Below are 20,753 nucleotides of genomic sequence, written 5' to 3'. Positions count from 1 at the left end.
AAACTTCCACATGCTGAAACTGCAGCCGCGCCAATGCAGATTTATATTTGATTTTATTTTTTATTCACTGGTGGGATGTAGCCTGTATTTATTGCCTGTCCCTAGTTGCCCCTTGAGAAGGTGGGGGTGAGCTGCCTTCTTGAACCGCTGCGGTCCATGTGCTGTAAGTAGACCCACTGAAGCATTGGGGAGGGAATTCTAGGATTTTGACCCAGCGGCAGTTAATGAACAGCGATATATTTCAAAGTTAGGATGGTGAGTGGCTTGAAGGGAACATGCAGCTGGTATTGTTCCAATGAAGGTACTGCTGCCTTTGACCTTCAAGATGTACCGTTGGCAATGATCTTTTCGTCTTCACTGGCAACGGGGGTGGTACCAGGGGACTGGAGAGTGGCGAATGTTGTGCCCCTGTTCAAAAAAGGGAATAGGGATAACCCTGGGAATTACAGGCCAGTTAGTCTTACTTCGGTGGTAGGCAAAGTAATGGAAAGGGTACTGAGGGATAGGATTTATGAGTATCTGGAAAGACACTGCTTGATTAGGGACAGCCAGCACGGATTTGTGAAGGTTAGGTCTTGCCTTACAAGTCTTATTGAATTCTTTGCGGAGGTGACCAAGCATGTGGATGAGGGTAGAGCAGTGGATGTAGTATACATGGATTTTAGTAAGGCATTTGATAAGGTTCCCCATGGTAGGCTTATGCGGAAAGTCAGGAGGCATGGGATAGAGGGAAATTTGGCCAATTGGATAGAAAACTGGCTAACCGGTCGAAGTCAGAGAGTGGTGGTAGATGGCAAATATTCAGCCTGGAGCCCAGTTACAAGTGGAGTTCCGCAGGGATCAGTTCTGGGTCCTCTGTTGTTTGTAAGTTTTATTAATGACTTGGATGAGGGAGTCGAAGGGTGGGTCAGTAAATTTGCAGATGATATGAAGATTGGTGGAGTTGTGGATAGTGAGGAGGGCTGGTGTCGGCTGCAAAGAGACTTAGATATGCTGCAGAGCTGGGCTGAGGAGTGGCAGATGGAGTTCAACCCTGCCAAGTGTGAGGTTGTCCATTTTGGAAAGACAAATAAGAATGCGGAATACAGGGTTAACGGTAGGGTTCTTAGTGAGGTGGAGGAACAGAGGGATCTTGGGGTCTATGTTCATAGATCTTTGAAGGTTGCCACTCAGGTGGATAGAGTTTGTAAGAAGGCCTATGGTGTATTAGCGTTCATTAGCAGAGGGATTGAATTCAAGAGTCGTGAAGTGATGTTGCAACTGTACAGGACCTTGGTTAGGCCACATTTGGAGTACTGTGTGCAGTTCTGGTCGCCTCACTTTAGGAAAGATGTGGAAGCTTTGGAGAGAGTGCAGAGAAGATTTACCAGGATGTTGCCTGGAATGGAGAATAGGTCGTACGAGGATAGGTTGAGAATGCTAGGCCTTTTCTCGTTGGAACGGCGAAGGATGAGGGGTGACTTGATAGAGGTTTATAAGATGATCAGAGGAATAGATAGAGTAGACAGTCAGAAACTTTTTCCCCGGGTGCAACAGAGTGTTACAAAGGGACATAAATTTAAGGTGAAGGGTGGAAGGTATAGGGGAGATGTCAGGGGTGGGTTCTTTACCCAAAGAGTGGTGGGGGCATGGAATGCGCTGCCTGTGGGAGTGGTAGAGTCAGAACCTTTGGTGACCTTCAAGTGGCAATTGGATAGGTACATGGATGGGTGCTTAAGCTAGGACAAATGTTCAGCACAACATCATGGGCCAAAGGGCCTGTTCTGTGCTGTATTGTTCTATGTAAGTTGTTGTGGGTTTTGGAAGGTGCTGTCACAGGATCTTTGGTGAATTTCCACAGTGCATCTTGTAGCTAGTACACACTGCTGCTGCTGAGCATCAATGGTGGAGGGAGTGGATGCTTGCGGGTGTAATGTCATTCAAGCGGGCTGCTTTGTCTTGGATGGTGTCAAACACCTTGAGTGTTGTTGGAGCTGCACCCATCCAGGCAAGTGGGGAGTACTCCATCACACTACTGACTTGTGGCTTGTAGATGGTGGATAGGCTTTGGGGAGTCAGGAAGTGAATTCCTCATTGCAGAATTCCTACCCTCTAACCTGCTTTTATAGCCATTGTATTTAAAAGGATAGAGCAGCTGACTTTCTGGTTAATGATAACCCTCAGGATGTGGGGGATTCAGTGAAGGTAACACCATTGAATGTCATGGGGCAATGGTTGGATTGTCTCTTATCGGAGATGGTCATTGCCTGGCATTTGTGTGGTGAGAATGTCACTTATCAGCCCAAGCCTGGATATTGTCCAGGTGTTGCTACATTTGAACATGGACTGCTGGGAAGAGATACAAATGGCACTGAACATTGAACAATCATCGGTGAACATCCCACTTCTGACCTTATGACAGAGGAATGTAATTGAAGCAACTGAAGATGGTTGGGCCTAGGACACTACCCTGAGGAACTTCTGCAGAGATATCCTGGAGCGGAGGTGACTGACCTCCAAACACAACTGCCTTCTGACTCCAACCAGTGAAGGGTTTGTCCCTGCTTCCCACCGATTCTCGTTTTGCTAGGGCTCTTTGATACCACACTCAGTCGAATGCAGCCGTGATGTCAAGAATTGCCACTCTCCCCTCCCCTCTGGAGTTCAGTTCTTTTGTCCATGTTTGAACCAAGGCTGTAATGAGGTCAGGAGCTGTGTGGCCCTGGTGGAACCCAAACTGGGTGTCACAGATCAGGTGCTGAATGATAATACCGTTGATGACACCTCCCATCACTTTATTGATGATCAAGAGTACTCTGATGGGGCAGTAATTGGCAGAGATGGATTTGTCCTACTTTGTGACTAGGACATACCTGGGCAATTTTCCACATTGTTGGATAGATGCCAATGTGTAACTGTATTGGAACAGCATGTTCTGGAACACAAGTCTTCGGTATTATTTCCAGAATGTTGTCAGAGCCTTTAGCCTTTGCAGTATACAGTGCTTCCAAACATGTCGCATGGAGTGAACTGAATTGGGCCGAAGACTGGTATCTGTAATGGAGGCCAAGATGGATCATCCACTTGGTTCTTCTGACTGAAGATTGCTGTGAAAGCTTCAGCCTTATCTTTTGCTCTGATGTGCTGGGCTCCCCCAACAGTGAGGATGGGGATATTTGTGGAGCAGCCTCCTCCAGTGAGTTGTTTAAGTGTCCACCACCATTCACAACTGGATGTGGCAAAACTGAAGAGCTTCCATCTGATCCATTGGTTGTGGGATCGCTTAGCGCTCTCTCTCTCTCTCTCTCTCTCTGTGTGCCCGTGCAACCCTGAGTGCTTAGCCATTTCAGGGGATAATCAAGAGTCATTGTTGTGGGTCAGGAGTCACAGGTAGGCCAGACTGAGTGAGAAAGACCGTTTCCTTCTCTAAAGGACCAGATGGTTTTTTCTGATATTTGACAATGGTTTCATGGACATCATTAAATTTGTAATTACAGTTTCTTATTGAATTCAAATTCCACCATCCGGCAGGATTTGTACTCTCCTGCTTTTTGGATTACGATCCAACAACAATATCACTCAGCCATCAATGCCCCTCATAAGATACATGAGCAGCAGAGAGCGGCGGGAGCTGGGCGGAAGTTCAGACGGAGCGCAAAGCCAGTCGGGAAGGTAAGTGATTGCTATTAGAGTGGGTGTGTTCTAAACCCCAGGTCCTACAAAGTAGGATCTCCCTCCCTCCCTCCTCCTCTAACCTTAATTAAGAGTCCACAGACGTGCCACAAAAAGAGGTTCTAAGGACGTTTAGATCGAAGAGTGAGGCTTCAGCTCAGGAATCTTTGACAAGGAGGTCGAGTGAAGTGATTACACCACAGTTGAAGAGGGTGAAGACATGACTGCCCAGCTGGTTCAGTGTGCTACGTGCTTGATGTGGGAGGTCAACGACTCTGGGGTGTCTGGCTCATATATGTGTGGAAAATGTGTGCACATTCAGCAATTGACCGAGCATATTGCAGCGCTGACGAAAGAACTTGAAGACCTTCGGCTCATCCGAGAGAACGAGATCTTTCTGGACAAGACCTTCAGCGATGTTATTACATCAATCATGCCATAAGAGAGCAGACGATGAGGAAGGCGGAGAGGAGACAGGTGCAAGAGACCCCGGGAGAAGTACCTGTCAGGAACAAGTTGAAGCTTTTGGAAGCAGAGACTGATGACACTGCCAGTTCGCAAGGCGGCCAAGTTTGTCAATCAAAAGTTACCGCAGAGGCAGAGCGGAAGAGTCGGACATCGCACAGAGCCATGGTAATAGGGGACTCCATCGTGAGGGGAACTGACCGGGGTTTTTGTGGCAGCAGACGGGATTTAAGGATGGTGTGTTGCCTTCCTGGTGCTAGAGTGAAAGACATCGCGGACAGAGTACAGGAAATCCTCAAGGATGAGGGTGAAGAGCCAGAGGTGGTGGTACATTTCGGCACAAATGATGTCGGGAAGAAGAGGAGGAACATATTACAGCGAGACTTCGGAGAACTAGGAAGAAGGCTGAAAAGCAGGACGTCCAAGGTGGTTATCTCCGGTTTGCTTCCAGTTCCTCGGGCTAGTGTGGCCAGAAATAGGGAGATAATGGACTGGAACGTGTGGTTGGGGAACTGGTGCAGGAAGCAAGGATTTAAGTTCTGGATCACTGGGGTATATTTTGTGGTAAACATAAATTCTACAAGAGAGACGGCTTGCACCTTAATAGGTTAGGGACCAGCATTCTGGCAGGCAGGTTTTCTACTGCAACACCGCTACATTTAAACTAGTAGCCGGGGGGAGGGGACAAGCTGGATGTTTAAAAAGGAAATTGAAGGGAAAGTTAGAACAAGAGAAGTCAAAGACAACTGTATCAATGAGGCAGAAAACTCGGAAAGGGATCATGCTGTAAGGTTGAGTGAAATAGGGGTTGATGGGAAGGGTGAGAGCAGTAACAAATTAAAAATACTATACATGAATGCACGAAGCATTAGACATAAGATGGATGAGCTTGAGGCTCTTTTGGAAATTGGCAGATACGATATTGTGGGGATAACTGAGACGTGGCTTCAAGTGGACAGGGCCTGGGAAATGAATATTCAAGGATACACGTGTTATCGTAAGGACAGACTGACGGGCAGAGGGGGTGAGGTGGCCTTGTTGATAAGGGACGATATTCAGTCCCTTGCGCGGGGGGACCTAGAGTCAGGGGATGTAGTGTCAGTGTGGATAGAGCTTCGAAATACTAAGGGTAAAAAGACCCTCTTGGGAGTCATCTACAGGCCCCCAAACAGTAGTCTGGATGTCGGATGTAAGTTAAATCAGGAGCTGAAATTGGCCTGTCGCAAAGATGTCTCTACAGTTGTTATGGGGGATTTTAACATGCAGGTAGACTGGGAGAATCAGGATGGTATTGGGCCTCAAGAAAGAGACTTTGTGGAGTGCCTCAGAGATGGATTCTTAGAGCAGCTGGTGCTGGAGCAGACCAGGGAGAAGGCAATTCTGGATCTGGTATTGTGTAACGAACCAGAATTGTTCAGAGACCTCGAAGTGAAGGAACCATTGGGAAGTAGTGACCATAATACAATAAGCTTCAATCTGCAATTTGAGAGGGAGAGGGTACAGTCGGAAGTGACGGTACTTCTGTTGAATAAAGGGAACTATGGAGCTATGAGGGAGGAGCTGGCCAAAGTTCAATGGTGCAATACCTTAGCAGGGATAACCGTGGAGGAACAATGGCGGATATTTCTGTGTATAATGCAGAAGATGCAGGATCAGTTCATTCCTAAAAGGAAGAAAGATCCCAGGAGGAGGCATGGGCGGCCGTGGCTGAAGAAACATATAAAGTTAAAAGAGAAAAAGTATAACATAGCTAAGATAAGTGGGAAAACTGAGGACTGGGAAGCTTTTAAAGAGCAACAGAGGATTACTAAGAAGGAAATACGCAGAGGAAAAATGAGGTACCAAGGTAAACTGGCCAAGAATATTAAGGAGGATAGTAAAAGCTTTTTTAGGTGTGCGCACGGCAAAAAAATGGTTAGGACAAAAATTGGGCCCTTGAAGACAGAAACAGGGGAATATATTACTGGGAACAAAGAAATGGCAGAGGAATTAAATGGGTACTTCAGATCTGTGTTCACTTGGGAAGACACAAGCAATCTCCCTGAGGTAACAGTGGCTGAAGGACCTGAACTTAAGGGAATTTATATTTGCCAGGATTTGGTGTTGGAGAGGCTGTTAGGTCTGAAGGTTGATAAGTCTCCAGGGCCTGATGGTCTGCATCCCCGGGTACTGAAGGAGGTGGCTCGGGAAATCATGGATGCGTTGGTGATTATTTTCCAGAGTTTAATAGATTCGGGGTCGGTTCCTAAGGATTGGTGGGTGGCTAATGTTATACCACTTTTTAAGAAAGGTGGGCGAGAGAAAGCAGGAAATTATAGACCAGTTAGTCTGACCTCAGTGGTGGGAAAGATGCTGGAGTCTATTATAAAGGATGAAATTACTGCACATCTGGATAGTAGTAACAGGATTGGACAGAGTCAGCATGGATTTATGAAGGAGAAATCATGCTTGACTAATCTTCTGGAATTTTTTGAGGATGTAACTATGAAGTTGGACGAGGGAAATCCAGTAGATGTAGTGTACCTGGACTTTCAGAAAGCTTTTGATAAAGTCCCACACAGGAGGTTAGTGAGTAAAATTAGGGCGCATGGTATTGGGGGCAAAGTACTAGATTGGATTGAAAATTGGTTGGCTAATAGGAAACAAAAGGTAGTGATAAACGGCTCCATTTCGGAATGGCAGGCAGTGACCAGTGGGGTACCGCAGGGATCTGTGCTGGGACCGCAGCTTTTTACAATATATGTTAATAATATAGAAGATGGTATCAGCAATAACATTAGCAAATTTGCTGATGATACAAAGCTGGGTGGCAGGGTGAAATGTGATGAGGATGTTAGGAGATTACAGGGTGACCTGGACAAGTTAGGTGAGTGGGCAGATGCATGGCAGATGCAGTTTAATGTGGATAAATGTATGGTTATCCACTTTGGTAGCAAGAACAGGAAGGCAGACTACTACCTCAATGGAATCAATTTATGTAAAGGGGCAGTACAGAGAGATCTGGGTGTTCTTGTACACCAGTCAATGAAGGCAAGCATGCAGGTACAGCAGGTAGTGAAGAAGGCTAATAGCATGCTGGCCTTCATAACAAGAGGAATTGAGTATAGAAGCAAAGAGGTGCTTCTGCACCTGTACAGGGCCCTGGTGAGACCACACCTGGAGTACTGTGTGCAGTTCTGGTCTCCAAATTTGAGAAAAGACATTCTGGCTATTGAGGGAGTGCAGTGTAGGTTCACGAGGTCAATTCCTGGAATGGCAGGATTACCTTACACTGAAAGACTGAAGCGACTGGGCTTGTATACCCTTGAGTTTCGAAGATTGAGAGGGGATCTGATTGAGACGTATAAGATTATGAAAAAATTGGACACTCTGGCAGTAGGAAACATATTTCCACTGATGGGCGAGTGCCGAACCAGAGGACACAGCTTAAAAATACGGGGTAGACCATTTAGGACAGAGCTCAGGAGAAACTTCTTCACCCAGAGAGTGGTGGCTGTGTGGAATGCTCTGCCCCAGAGGGCAGTGGAGGCCCAGTCTCTGGATTCATTTAAGAAAGAGTTGGATAGAGCTCTCAAGGATTGTGGAATCAAGGGTTATGGAGATAAGGCAGGAAGAGGACACTGATTAGGAATGATCAGCCATGACCATATTGAATGGCGGTGCAGGCTCGAAGGGCTGAATGGCCTACTCCTGCACCTATTGTCTATTGTCTATGTAACTTAAAAAAATTCCTATTACTTCCTAGTTTCAGCGTCAGAGCTTGCTTACCCTGTTCATTTATATCCTGTACAAAGCAGCAATTTTTGCTTTTAACAACATAATGTGTTGCCTGGGCAAGACTCCACAAATTGTAACAATTTATATATAAACGATCTGTGGAAGCACGCTAGTTTAAATACCAGCTTATCGGAGCAATGACCCTGAAGGAGCAGGTGTGTGGGGGATGGGAGGAGCTGTTGTGACAATTCCAACTTTACAGAAACAGGTGAACCATTTTAAGTGAATCTGAGACAGAGACAGTCTCCACTCTGCTGGCTTCATCAGATTCCAATGTTAACGCTGGGGACTTGTAACAAGAAAATACACCCCAGCCACCAGTCTCAACGGACAGGAGGTCAGCGCCCACTGTGGGGCAACACGGAATAAAACACGGGCAATCTTGGATTTTAAGTGGCTTTGGGACAAAAGAAATGGTTGCAAGAATCCGGCAGAAACACCTTTCCCTTCACTGTCAGTTTGATAGCATCAACTGATTACAGTAATGGGGAATGGGTTACTCCTCAGAGTTTCGGTGTGGACTTGTTGGGCCGAATGGCCTGTTTCCACACTGTAGGGATTCTATGAACTGAATAGTATTTAACAACATTTAATCGCTCCTTGCCCAAGACAGTGGCAGTAAGTTGCCTTCATGACCTGTTACAGTCCATGCGCTGTACAGATACATACAATACTGGATTAAACTGGCAGCATTTTGCTCACATCATGAATACTTTGGGTCGGTGTTCACTAGTGAGAGGGACAATAAAGTGCAGAAATCAGGCAGAAGGCCCGAGACACAATTTTTAAAAATTAGCACCGACAGAAAGCGAGTTCTGAGTGAACAGGCCGGCTTTAAAAGCAGATACATCTCCTGGGCTGAATGAAATGTATCCCAGGCTGTTCAGTAATGTAAGGGAGGAAATAGCAGGGGTGCTGGCAATAATTGTCAATTCCTTTCCGAACACAGGAGGGGTGCTGGAGGACAGCCGACGTGGTCCCGTTGTTCAAGAAGGGAACAAGGAATGAACCAGGAAACTACAGTCTATTCAGCCTAACCTCAGTGGTGGGGAAATCACTGGATGTAATTCTGAGGGATAGTAGGACCCTGGGAAACACAGATGTGAGGGACCTGTGCCAGTCCCTTAAAGTATCAGGAGGCACAGAGTAAGGCAGTAAATGATATAGTTGCCTTTATTAATCAAGGCAGAGAGTTTAAGAGCAGGGAGGTATGCTGGAATTGTAGAAAACAGTTCAGGCCGCAGCTAGAGTGCTGGAATCCACATGATAGGAGAGGTGTGATCCCAGAGCTCAGAGTGCACAGGATGGTGCCTGGACCATAGAGTTCCAGATACGAAGGGAGGTTGGATAGACCGCGCTGGTTTTCCTTTGAGCAGAGGAGATTGAGGGGGGACATGATTGAAATGCATATTATTATGAGAGGTATAGTTAGGCTTGACAGGAAGGGACTTCTCCCCCAGTCAGCAGGATCAATGACCAGGACACTCAGAGGGGGTCATTGTCGATCAGAAACCCTCAAATCATTGCAGTCACATTTAGGCCCCATGTGTCCAGATGTCGAGGGTTGAAGCACTGGCACCTTCAGTCAAGAGAAAACCATGGAATACCCTCCAGCCCTGAACAAATGTTACACCCAAAGACAACCAGCTGAACGGATGAGGGCAGCAGATACACTGAAGCACCAGCACCGAGCCAGTCACCATCCTGATTTTGAACAAGATCAGCTGTCCTTCACTGTCACTAGGTCAAAATCCTGGAAACTCCCTTTGTATCAGCAGTACAGGTGTCCCTGCACTCTCAAGACTGCAGTGATTCAATGAGGCACTCACCATCACCACCTCCAGGGAAAATTAGGGATGGCCAATAAATGCCAGCTGTTATGAAACTAACTTTGCCAATTCGCTGGCATGGTTTTCTCAGGTGCAGGATAAGGACTGCAAGATCCAGGAGCCAAGGGTGGGAGGACATCCTCTCCATCACCAGTACCATTTACCTCCCTCTCAGCTCAGGACTCCACTCCCCAGCTAGGATTATTTACGCTGCTGCCACTGCGATACTGCTTCTGCAAAGCTGGGTGACTTCCACTGATGTTACTGAACACACTTCGCTGCAAGGCTGCAGGTCATAATCTCAATCAGCTCTTTGTGCTTCAACTCCCTGGATAGGGAGGTAGGTGGGTAGCTAACATTTCACACATACCTGAACTGCTTATAGCACGCTGCTTCCCTTTCATAATCACATTCCAGGGAGAGTTCACGGCTCATCACCTCAATCATGTGCTCAGGAAACAAACCTAACAATTAAAGGAAATGCTTTTCGAATGCTTGAAATCCACAAACAACTGGCATTTTGTGAAAGGATGTGCAGTTACTTTACAACGCGCACTTCACTGTGAAATGTAGCAATATACTGTTCAGCAGAATGGGAAACCAAGCAGATTAAGATGATATTGAGAGACATGACCAGAAGGTTTGAGAGACACCTTTAAGTACATTTAAAGCACATTCCTGCCAATGTTGTGTCGTTGCAGTTAACTGTGCACAGCAAGAACCCACAACATGATAATGACCAGATAATCTTAGCCCTGATAACCACGGGATAAATATTGGTGAAGTTACTGATTTAAAAACCTGTCTTTCAGCCTTGAATACACGTAATAACTCAACCTCAAAAATTCTATGCGGTAAAGAATTTCACAGATTCACCAACCTCAGGAAAAATTCCTCTTCGTTTCCATCGTAGTTGTGAAACCTCTTCCTTGGAGGTTTTACACTCTGGGCTTAGCCTCACAAGGAGAAATAACTCTCCCATCTAACCTGTCAGGTACCCCAAGAATGTATATATTTTGTTAAGGTTGTCTCTAATTCTAAACTCTAATGAGTACAGGGCCCAACCTAACCAACCTCTCCCCACAAGACAGCCCTGCACACCCAGGATCAGCCTAGTGAACTGTCTCCGTTGCCAGTATATCTTTCCTTAGATAAAGGGACCAAACCTGCTCTCAGCATTCCAGTGTCTGAGTCAGGTATTACATTGTTTTAATTCAGGCTTCCCCATTTTTACACTCCATTCCACTTGCTTTCCCTATTACACAATGAACTTGAATGCAAGAGTTTTGAGATTTGTGCACAAAGACCCTCAAATCTTCTGCACTACGTTTCTGCAGTCTTTCTCAACTTCGAAAATTTTCAGTTCCTCCAATCTCCCTGCCAAAGTGCATAACATCACATTTTCTCACATTAAATTCTATGTGCCAAGTAGTTTAGTCCATAAATCACTCCCGATCTTCCTGTGCACCCATTCTAGTACAATCACAGCCTTCCCATGGTGTGCTGACCAGAACAGCATACAGTGCTCCAGATGTGGCCTCAAAGTGTTAGACTCTTCTCACACGCTCTTTCACCCGCTTATTTCCTTTTCCACTTGCACTCTAGGACCTTCTACACAGGTCACTGTGTGTTGCATTGATATGAATTCGCTATCACACGATTGACAAATTGGGGACTGTAAAGTTTTAGAGTGTGTTTTGGTTATAACGCGATTCTGACCGATTTAGTTTAAATGGTGCTGCTATAACACGATTTCCGTATAACGGGACTGCACGAGAACGGAACTACCCCGTCGTAACGGAATTGACTGTACTTTAGCACTTTCCCGCTTGCACTATCCCGTCATAAACATCTATTTTCTGCTCCACCTTGCTCTCCTGGTCTTTTAATATCCAGAGAGTTCAGGATTGTTCTGACCTACCTTTCCCCTTCGCGGGAATGTACCTCAACTGTAGCCAAACCACACCTTTATAATTACAGGCACTGACCACAAATCTTTGATTCCATTTTCTCTGGGCTCGCTATGTTCTCACTGAAACTAACCCTCCCTCAGTATTTATTCTCCAACACAAACAGAAAATATGAGGAGTAGGCCAGTTGTCCTTCGAGCCTGCTCAGTCAGTCATTCATTACAATCAGGGTTGATCCAACTCAATAGCCCGTTCCAGCTTTCCCTCCATTACCTTCGAACTTTTTAATCTCAAATGCTATATCCAACTCCTTGAAATCAATGTTTTGGCCTCAGCTGCATTCTATGGTAACAAATTTCATAGATTTACTACTACTTGAAGGAATGTATCTTTATCTCAGTATTAAACGATATACCCTGTATCTTAGACTGTGACCCCTGGCTCTAGACTTGTCCCTTATGGGAAATATCATTTCTGTACCTCCCCAGTCTAGTTCCGGTAGAGTTTTATGGGTTTCTATGAAACGCCCCTGTCATTCATTTGAACTCGTGAATATAATCCGAACCAATTCAACCCCTCCTCATACATCAGCCCCACCACCAAAGAATCACTCTGACAAACCTTTGCTCAATAGCTCGATCAGGAGACCAAACTGCACAAAATATTCCAGGTGCGATCTCACCGAGGCCCTGTACAATTGCAGCAAGACATCCCTGCTCCTATATTCAAACCCTCTCACTATGAAGGCCAGCATATCATTTGACTTCAAGTACCTCCATGCTTACCTTCAGTGACTGGTGTACAAGGACAGCCAGGTCCTTCCAGAGTCAGAGAGATGTACAGCACGGAAACAGACCCTTCGGTCCAACCCGTCCACGCCGACCAGATGTCCCAACCCAATCTAGTCCCACCTGCCAGCACCCGGCTCATATCCCTCCAAACCCTTCCTATTCACATATCCATCCAAATGCCTCTTAAATGTTGCAGTTGTACCAGCCTCCACCACATCCTCTGGCAGCTCATTCCATACACGTACCACCCTCTGCGTGAAAAAGTTGCCCCTTTCCCCTCTCACCCTAAACCTATGCCCTCTAGTTCTGGACTCCCTGATCCCGGGGAAAAGACTATCTATTTACCCTATCCCACAATTTTATAAACCTCTAAGGTCACCCCTCAGCCTCCAACGCTCCAGGGAAAACAGCCCCAGCCTGTTCAGCCTCTCCCCTGCAGCTCAGATCCTCCAACCCTGGCAACATCCTTGTACATCTTTTCTGAACCCTTTCAAGTTTCACAACATCTTTCCAATAGGAAGGAGACCAGAATTGCATGCAATATTCCAACAGTGGCCTAACCAATGTCCTGTACAGCCGCAACATGACCTCCCAACTCCTGTACTCAATACTCTGACCAATAAAGGAAAGCATACCAAATGCCTTCTTCACTATCCTATCTACCTGTGACTCCACTTTCAAGGAGCTATGAACCTGCACTCCAAGGTCTTTTTGTTCAGCAACACTTACCATTAAGTGTATAAGTCCTGCTATGATTTGCTTTCCCAAAATGCAGCATCTCACATTTATCCGAATTAAACTCCATCTGCCACTTCTCAGCCCACTGGCCCATCTGATCAAGATCCTGTTGTAATCCAAGGTAACCTTCTAAGCTGCCCACTACACCTCCAATTTTGGTGTCATCTGCAAACTTAACTAACTATATCTCTTATGCTCGCATCCAAATCATTTATGTAAATGACAAAAAGTACAGAGCCCAGCACCAATCCTTGTGGCACTCCACTGGTCCCAGGCCTCCAGTCTGAAAAACAACCCTCCACCACCACCCTGTCTTCTACCTTTGAGCCAGTTCTGTATCTAAATGGCTAGTTCTTCCTGTATTCCATGAGATCTAACCTTGCTAATCAGTCTCCCATGGGGAACCTTGTTGAACGCCTTACTGAAGTCCAAATAGATCATTGCCCACTACTCTGCCCTCATCAATCCTCTTTGTTACTTCCTCAAAAAACTCAATCACGTTTGTGAGACATGATTTCCCACTGACAAAGCCATGTTGACTATCCCTAATCAGTCCCTGGATTTCCAAATACATGTACATCCTGTCCCTCAGGATTCCCTCCAACAACTTGCCCACCACTGACATCAGGCTCACTGGTCTATAGTTCCCCAGTTTGTCCTTACTGCCCTTCTTAAACTGCCCAACCCTTACACTGTTCCCTAAGTGATCCCAGATATCCGATTGACCTGACGCCTCATTCCCAAGAAGCAGGTCTAGCAGTATCTCCTTTTAATATATTTCCAATCCAACATCGATGCAGAAGATTCTCATAAACATAGTCTAGGAACTCTTACCCTTCTGTGTCCTTTATAGCAGTACTACCACCCCAGTTTGTATTGGACTTATTTCAGAAAAACTACACTATAATGCTTGTACCTTGCTGTAATATCCTGCAAACCTGTTCCTCTAAACCTTGCCCACGAAGTGATGGGCGATAGAATATACCCAACAATGTGATGGTCCCTTTCTCATCCATTCATGTCATGTGGGTCAGCATTTATTGTCCTTGCGAAGGTGGTGGTGGGCTCTCTCCATTTCCTTTAGCTGTAACAACATAGATCCGGTTCCTGATCTGTGGGCCAAAGCCCCCGTCTCCCAACTGTAAGTATTCTCCCAAAACAACAGCCAGCCAACCTTATATTCAGGAATATCGAGGAGACAGGTCCATCTTTGTCTGAACCAGGTCTCTGCAGTTATCACAATGTCAGCTTTCACTTGGCTATCTGCACATGAATTTCACTCACCAATCATATTTACCATTCTCTGCACGTTCACGGTAACTCCAATTTCATAGAATCATAGAATCTCTAGAATGTGGAAACAGGCCTTTTGGCCCAACATGTCCACACCAACCTCTGAAACGTAACCCACCCAGACCTATTTCCCTACTCGATATTTACCCCTGACTAATGAACCTAACCTACATATCACTGAATACTATGAGCAATTTAGCACGCACTGAATACTATGAGCAATTTAGCATGGCCAATTCACCTGACCTGCACTTCTTTGGACTGTGGGAGGAAACCAGAGCACCTGGAGAAAACCCACGCAGACACGGAGAGAATGTGCAAACTCCGCACGGACAGTCACCCAGGGATGGAGTTGAACCCAGGTCCCTGGTGCTGAGAGGCAGCAGTGCTAACCACTGAGCCACCATGCCGCCCTGATTTTACAACATTACCTATTACTTTGACCACATCTAATACCTTACTTTGTCATACTCCAGTGTTTCTGTCTCTAAGTATTCTGTATGCCTTGTGGCCCTCTCAAATATTATCTCCTGGTTCCCTTGCCCCTGCCCTGTTAGTTTAAACCTCAATGTCCCAAGAATCTAAAGCCCTCCCTTCCCATACCATCTTTCCAATCACTTAACCATCTGCTTTACCCTTCCATTTCTGTACTCACTGGTGTGTGGCATCAGGAGCTGTCTGGAGATTACTACTTATGCAGGTACTGCTTATTAATTTTCTACCAAGCTCCCTAAATACTGACAGCAGCTCCCATCCCTTTTACTTTTATGTTGTTGATTCCAATATGGGTCTCGACTGCTTGCAGTTCATCCCACCATCTCTCAGTGCTCTGCACCCACTCAGATATCTCTGACCCTGGAACCTGAGAGACTACAAACTATCATGGAACCACATCAGCAACATGTCTTGTCTCTGGCTTCCCTCCCATAATAAATGACTGCTTCATTGATATTCAGAACTGAACAACTAGTTGGACAATGAGACACAGTCGGGCAATTCCTGCTACACCACCTGCCTGGTTCTCCTGGACTGCCCAGTAGTCACATGCACAGCCTGTGTATCCATAAGCTGCAATAATATGGTGACGTCATCTAGAAACAGATTAACAATGAACAGGTCTCAGTGAACCCTGGTAAGCTCTGGAAATAGAAGACATGGGCAAGGTTCACCCTCCCTCCACATTGAAGCCAGAGTGACTGCACAGGGACACGGATCAGTGACAGAAGAGACAGAACCTGGATCTCATCAGTCACCAAACAATAGCTAACTGAAGCAAGTAAGATATTCATGTCTCAGGCACAGGTCACTCACCTTCAGGTAGAGCATTGCTCATGTTCATGACTGTTATCAGGTTGGCAACATCACTGGCAATACTCTGAGCAACTCCAGGATACTGTGGACAATAACACAGGAATAAAACCACTGAACCAGGTTATAATGTATGCATTTCCCCCTCCCCACAGGGTAAGCCCTAGCCTGTGAATAAGCCACCAACACTTTCATTCTCCCCCACAATAAAATAACAACTGGTATTTGTACAGTGCCTCTAACACAAGGAAATGATTACAAGGTGCAGTGGAGCATCATAAAACAGGGAAAAAGCTGGAAAATGAGACTGAAGTAATGACCAGCCACGACCTCAGTGAATGTGGAACAGACTCAAACGGCCGAACGGCCTGCTCTTACACCTAGCTATCATATTCTTATGAGCCACAGAGAGCTATCAGGTTAGATGACCAAATGTTCGATCAAAGTGGTGGGTTTTAAGGAATGCCTTACAAAAGAGTAAGACAGAGAGGCAGGGGGTAGAGAGAGGAATGTCCTAACCAAGGGTCAAGGAAACTGAACACATGACCATCAATGGTGGAACAATTAAAATCAGTGACACCAAAGATGCTAGAATTCAGGAAATGCAGATCTCTCAGGTGTGGGCTAGAGGAGATTAGAGAGACTGAGAGGCAAAGCCATGCAGGAATTTGACAATAGGGGCACGAGTGTTAAAAGTGAGACTGGGGCCAATGCAGACACCATAAGCACAGGGGTGATAGGTGAACAGTACTTGGTGTGAGTTAAGACACAAGCAGCATTTATTGTCCTTGAGGTGGTGGTGTGGAGCTCTCTCCATTTCCTTTAGCTCGAAGACAGATCCTGCTTTTGATCTCTTTGGGACAAACCCTCTCTCTCTCTCCCTCTCTTCAGAACTGTAATATTCTCCCTAAAAAATCCTCAAGTTTAGAGAGGGTCCAAATATGGAAGAGCAGTCAGGAAATGCATTGGATTAGTCAAGTCTCGAGATAACAAAGACAGGAATGAGTTTTCATCAGCACATGAGCTGAGACAAGGGTGGAGGCAGATGATGTTAGAGGTGATAGATTCTTGGTCAGTCGGAGGTTCAAGGGTTACAGGGGAAAATACAGGAATGTGAACACAAGGAATGTTGGATCAGTCATGATCCAATTGAATGGTGCAGCGGGTTCAAGGGGCCAAATGGCCTATTTTTTTAATGGCCTTATCGGTGGAAATAAGCAGTCAGGTCGTCACAGGATGAGATGTGAGCCCAATATTACCGACAGATTCACCTTACATCTTAGATTGTTGCTAGGAAGAGGGATGGATGAGGTTCATAACAAACGGACAAAAAAATTGCTTCAGCGTTCCCAATATTTTATTGGGGTGTGAGGCTACCAACACCATAACACAGCTTTAACAAAGTCAGCAAATAACCATGTTACACAAACCTGAATCTTCATAGCCACCTCCCTGCCATCTTTCAGCTTTGCCAGGTGGACTTGGCCAATGGAAGCAGCTGCAAATGGTCGATCTTCAAAAAACTCCAGTTCATCTTTCCAGTTAGGCCCCAGGTCACTGCTCAGCACCTTCTGCAGAAAGATAAGTGCAGCAATGGATAAAAATGGCAGTCAGGAGGCAGAGGCACTGGACCTTTAGCAATTGAAGTGAAAAGATTGTGTGCAGCCCACAAAGGCTGGCTAATCCAGGAGGGCAAATGCTCAAGGCAGGAGGTCTAGGATCTCCTTTGCAGAGCCACAAACAATAAAACCCTTGGCCCGCTCAGTGTCTGGGTAAATTCCTCACTTAGGGATTGGGAGTGTGTGTGTCACCTTCGCCCAGTTACAAGGGAAGTGAAGGATGGTAATGTTAAGAAGCAGAGTGTTTAAACAAAGAGAGATCAGTGCACAGGGCAAAAGGTGAGACTCAGTGATTACGGGTCAAGGACAGGCAATTAGTGAAGGAGAGGGAGGGCAGTGGGTATAGGGGCTGGGGACTGACGGAGTGGGCACTAACCATCATCTGTTTGCTGGGCATGAAATCGGCACTCTGTCGAGCACGTTCGAATATCTTCTGTAGCTGAGGGTTAATGAAAGTTTCATCTGGAAAAAGACAAAACAAAACAGGTCAGAATCAGATACCGGTGTCCAACTCTGGAGACAGTGATCAATGAGAATGCAAACTGGCAAACACATTACAAAATACACTAGGGTCACACTCTCACACCCTGGGATCCCACAGCTCCGCAGGGGTCTCTCTCACACACACTGGGTACCCCACAGCCCCCACGGGTGGACACACAGTGGGGAGGGGAACCCCACAGCCCATGTCCAGGCAGCTCACAGCCCTGGTATTTCAGCGTTTGATCTCACCTGGGTTTAATCACATTTGTGAAGCCCTGATTTCAAGGTTTCCTTTCTAAATATAAAGAGGGGTGAAGGAAAATGAAGGAAAATACTAAGCCCAGCTCAGTATCTGCAGTCCTCAATGTCAAATACAGAGCAAAGGTGCCCATGTCCAGATGATCACGGTATAATATGAAGTAGCTGAGGCAGCTCCGATATATGGTTGGAGGGAGCAGTGAAGGGAAGGGGCATATATAGACCAAGCAACTGGCGACGACTTCATGAACCAAGAACACCCAGGACCTCAAAACCTCAATTTCTTAAGAATCAGGAGGGAGTTTGCACTATCTGACTTGCTGAGTAATCTAAAAATAAAGGTGATGTAATTACCAACATACAAGGAATAGGAGTCTGAAAGGAAGTCAGACAAAATGGTGCATGTCTTCCTTATTTTACAGAAAGGGGAACTCAGTCAGTTTTCATAAATATGGCAGGAAACAGGAAGAAGTGTCAGAATTTGAATTCCCACAGCACCTACCCTGTAACAATATCATTAGGGCCAAACGTGTAACTATATCCCTCTCAATGGTCAGATCCTGAAACATGTGCAGCAATTTGCTGGGGTCCCCCATCACTGAAGATGGAGAGGCTATCTCACAACTGGACACGGTAAAACAGAGATTGGAAATAATCTGTATTGAAGTTCCACACTGCTCCTCACTTAACTCAGGCAAAAATCAGAGGTAACACACATTACCCATTGTGTCAGATTTTAAAGACAGGTTTTTTAAAAAAATAAAATTCACTCACGGGATGAGGGAGTCACTGGCTAGACAAACATTTATTGCCCATCGGGCACTTAAGAGTAACCACATTGCTGTGGGTCTGGAGTCTCACGTAGGCCAGACCAGGTTAGGATGGCAGTTTTCTTCCCTAAAGAACTTTGTTGAACCAGATGTTTTTTTCTGACATTCAACAACACGTTCATAGTCATTAGACTCTTAATTCCAGATTTTTTTTTTTTTAAAAAAGCTGAATTCAAATTCTATAACCTGCCATGGCAGGATGTGAACCTGGGCCCTCAGAACAGTACCTGGGTCTCTGGATTAACAGTCCAGGGATAATACCACTAGGCCACTGCCTCAAGGAATATAATTTCTTGACAGAACCACAGAACGACAAGAAGAAAGGAGGCCATTATATAACTGTCCAATTCGGCCCATTGTGGCTCTTCCCCTGAAGCCTGCCAATTTTTGCCCACCATTATTTATCCAGCTCCCTGTGATTTATTAAGTCTGGTTCCACTGCCCTTTTTAGGTATCATTATAACTTGCTCAGTCCTGACAGTTTCCTCATCTCCCTTCACGTTAGTCACCTTACATCTTAGTTGTCTGCTCACCAAACTTGCTGCCAGCAACAACAGCTTCACCTTATTGAAGCCCTTGCATTTTAAATCTCAAATCCCTCTTCACCTTTTCAACTCAGAGGAGAACAAAACCAAGGTGTACAGTCTTTCTGCAGAAATTAACTCCCTCGTCCACGTGGAGGTGCCGGTGTTAGACTGGGATGGACAAAGTTAAAAATCTCAACACCAGGTAATGGTCCAGGATGTTTACTTGCAAGTAATGCCTTTCGGAGCGCTTCAGGCAGCTGTGGAGCAGGATCATAAGACACAGAATTTATAGCAAAAGATCACAGCATCATGCCATGAAACAATATATTGAACAAACCTAAACTGCTGTTAAGTCTTTCATCTTTTAGAATGGGTTGCAGGTTTCAGTTCATTAGTATGTAAATCTCAGAACTTCTTTCCAGTGAGAGGGTGTGTTTGCACTTGCTTGGTACAGTGTGTGCATGAGTGTGACGGTGGATAAGCAGAATTATATTTGCAGATACATTCTATTTTGTTCAAAAAGCACAAAATCTGCAGGCAGTCAATCCATGAAATATTTTATAAATTCCTATTTTGGAAATAGAACCAGTCTGATTCCGGAATTGGGATACAGACAGGCTCTAACCTCACACCTTAAATGCAATGTCTGAGCTAAGATGTCACTTTTTTTTTATTTAAAGCCTTAAGTTATCTCGAGACTGTGACTGTAAAAAAGTTCTGAGATTTACATATTAATGAACTGAAACCTGCAACCAATTCTAAAAGATGAAAGACTTAACAGCAGTTTAGGTTTGTTCAATGTACCATTTCAGCAGCATGACACTGTGATCTTTTGCTATAAATTCCATGTCTTATGATCCTGCTCCACAGCCAACTAATGAAGGAACAGCGCTCTGAGAGCTAGTGCTTCCAAATAAACCTGTGGACTACAACCTGGTGTTGTGTACCTCTTTTCCTTGGCCAACATTACCCCAGACCTTTAATTCTCCATAATTTGGTAAACTGGGAATATCAATGTGTACCAAATAGAAAAGGCAAACTTAATTTATTTGATTTTCAGTTTTGCATTGGCTTCTTGTAGATGCCAAGAGAGTTTCCAGCAATAACAGTGACCATCTCAGTTCACCCGCTGCTGCAACTTTCATCTTTTGGCTCAATTGTTGCACTGAATTCCCAGTGGAACCCAGCATTTTGCCTCTCTAGACATTAGATTATTTCAACTTTGACAGTCCACGAACTAACTTGCACCACATCCTATTCACAAACACCCGGAC

At 45.4% G+C, this 20,753-nt stretch overlaps 1 protein-coding gene across 4 annotated transcripts in view; it reads right to left on the bottom strand.

Annotated features, from left to right (window-relative positions):
• Positions 1–20,753, bottom strand: part of coq8aa (coenzyme Q8A, genome duplicate a) — a 76,992-nt gene that overhangs the window by 6,368 nt on the left and 49,871 nt on the right. For all 4 annotated transcript variants that reach the window (XM_043687293.2, XM_043687296.2, XM_043687295.2 and 1 more), the window contains exons 7-10: positions 17,758–17,843; positions 17,193–17,333; positions 15,766–15,847; positions 10,093–10,186 (exon numbers count right to left, since the gene is read on the bottom strand). In XM_043687293.2, coding sequence (XP_043543228.1) covers positions 10,093–10,186; positions 15,766–15,847; positions 17,193–17,333; positions 17,758–17,843 — 403 coding nt within the window. The remainder of the gene's footprint in view (positions 1–10,092; positions 10,187–15,765; positions 15,848–17,192; positions 17,334–17,757; positions 17,844–20,753) is intronic.

Source organism: Chiloscyllium plagiosum, unplaced genomic scaffold (genome assembly GCF_037043375.1).
Source record: "Chiloscyllium plagiosum isolate Xiang-an unplaced genomic scaffold, Cpla_swu_hap1 HiC_scaffold_3, whole genome shotgun sequence".
NCBI lineage: Eukaryota > Metazoa > Chordata > Chondrichthyes > Orectolobiformes > Hemiscylliidae > Chiloscyllium > Chiloscyllium plagiosum.
Note: the sequence above shows the minus strand (reverse complement) of the source record. Positions and strands in the feature narration are given on the sequence as shown.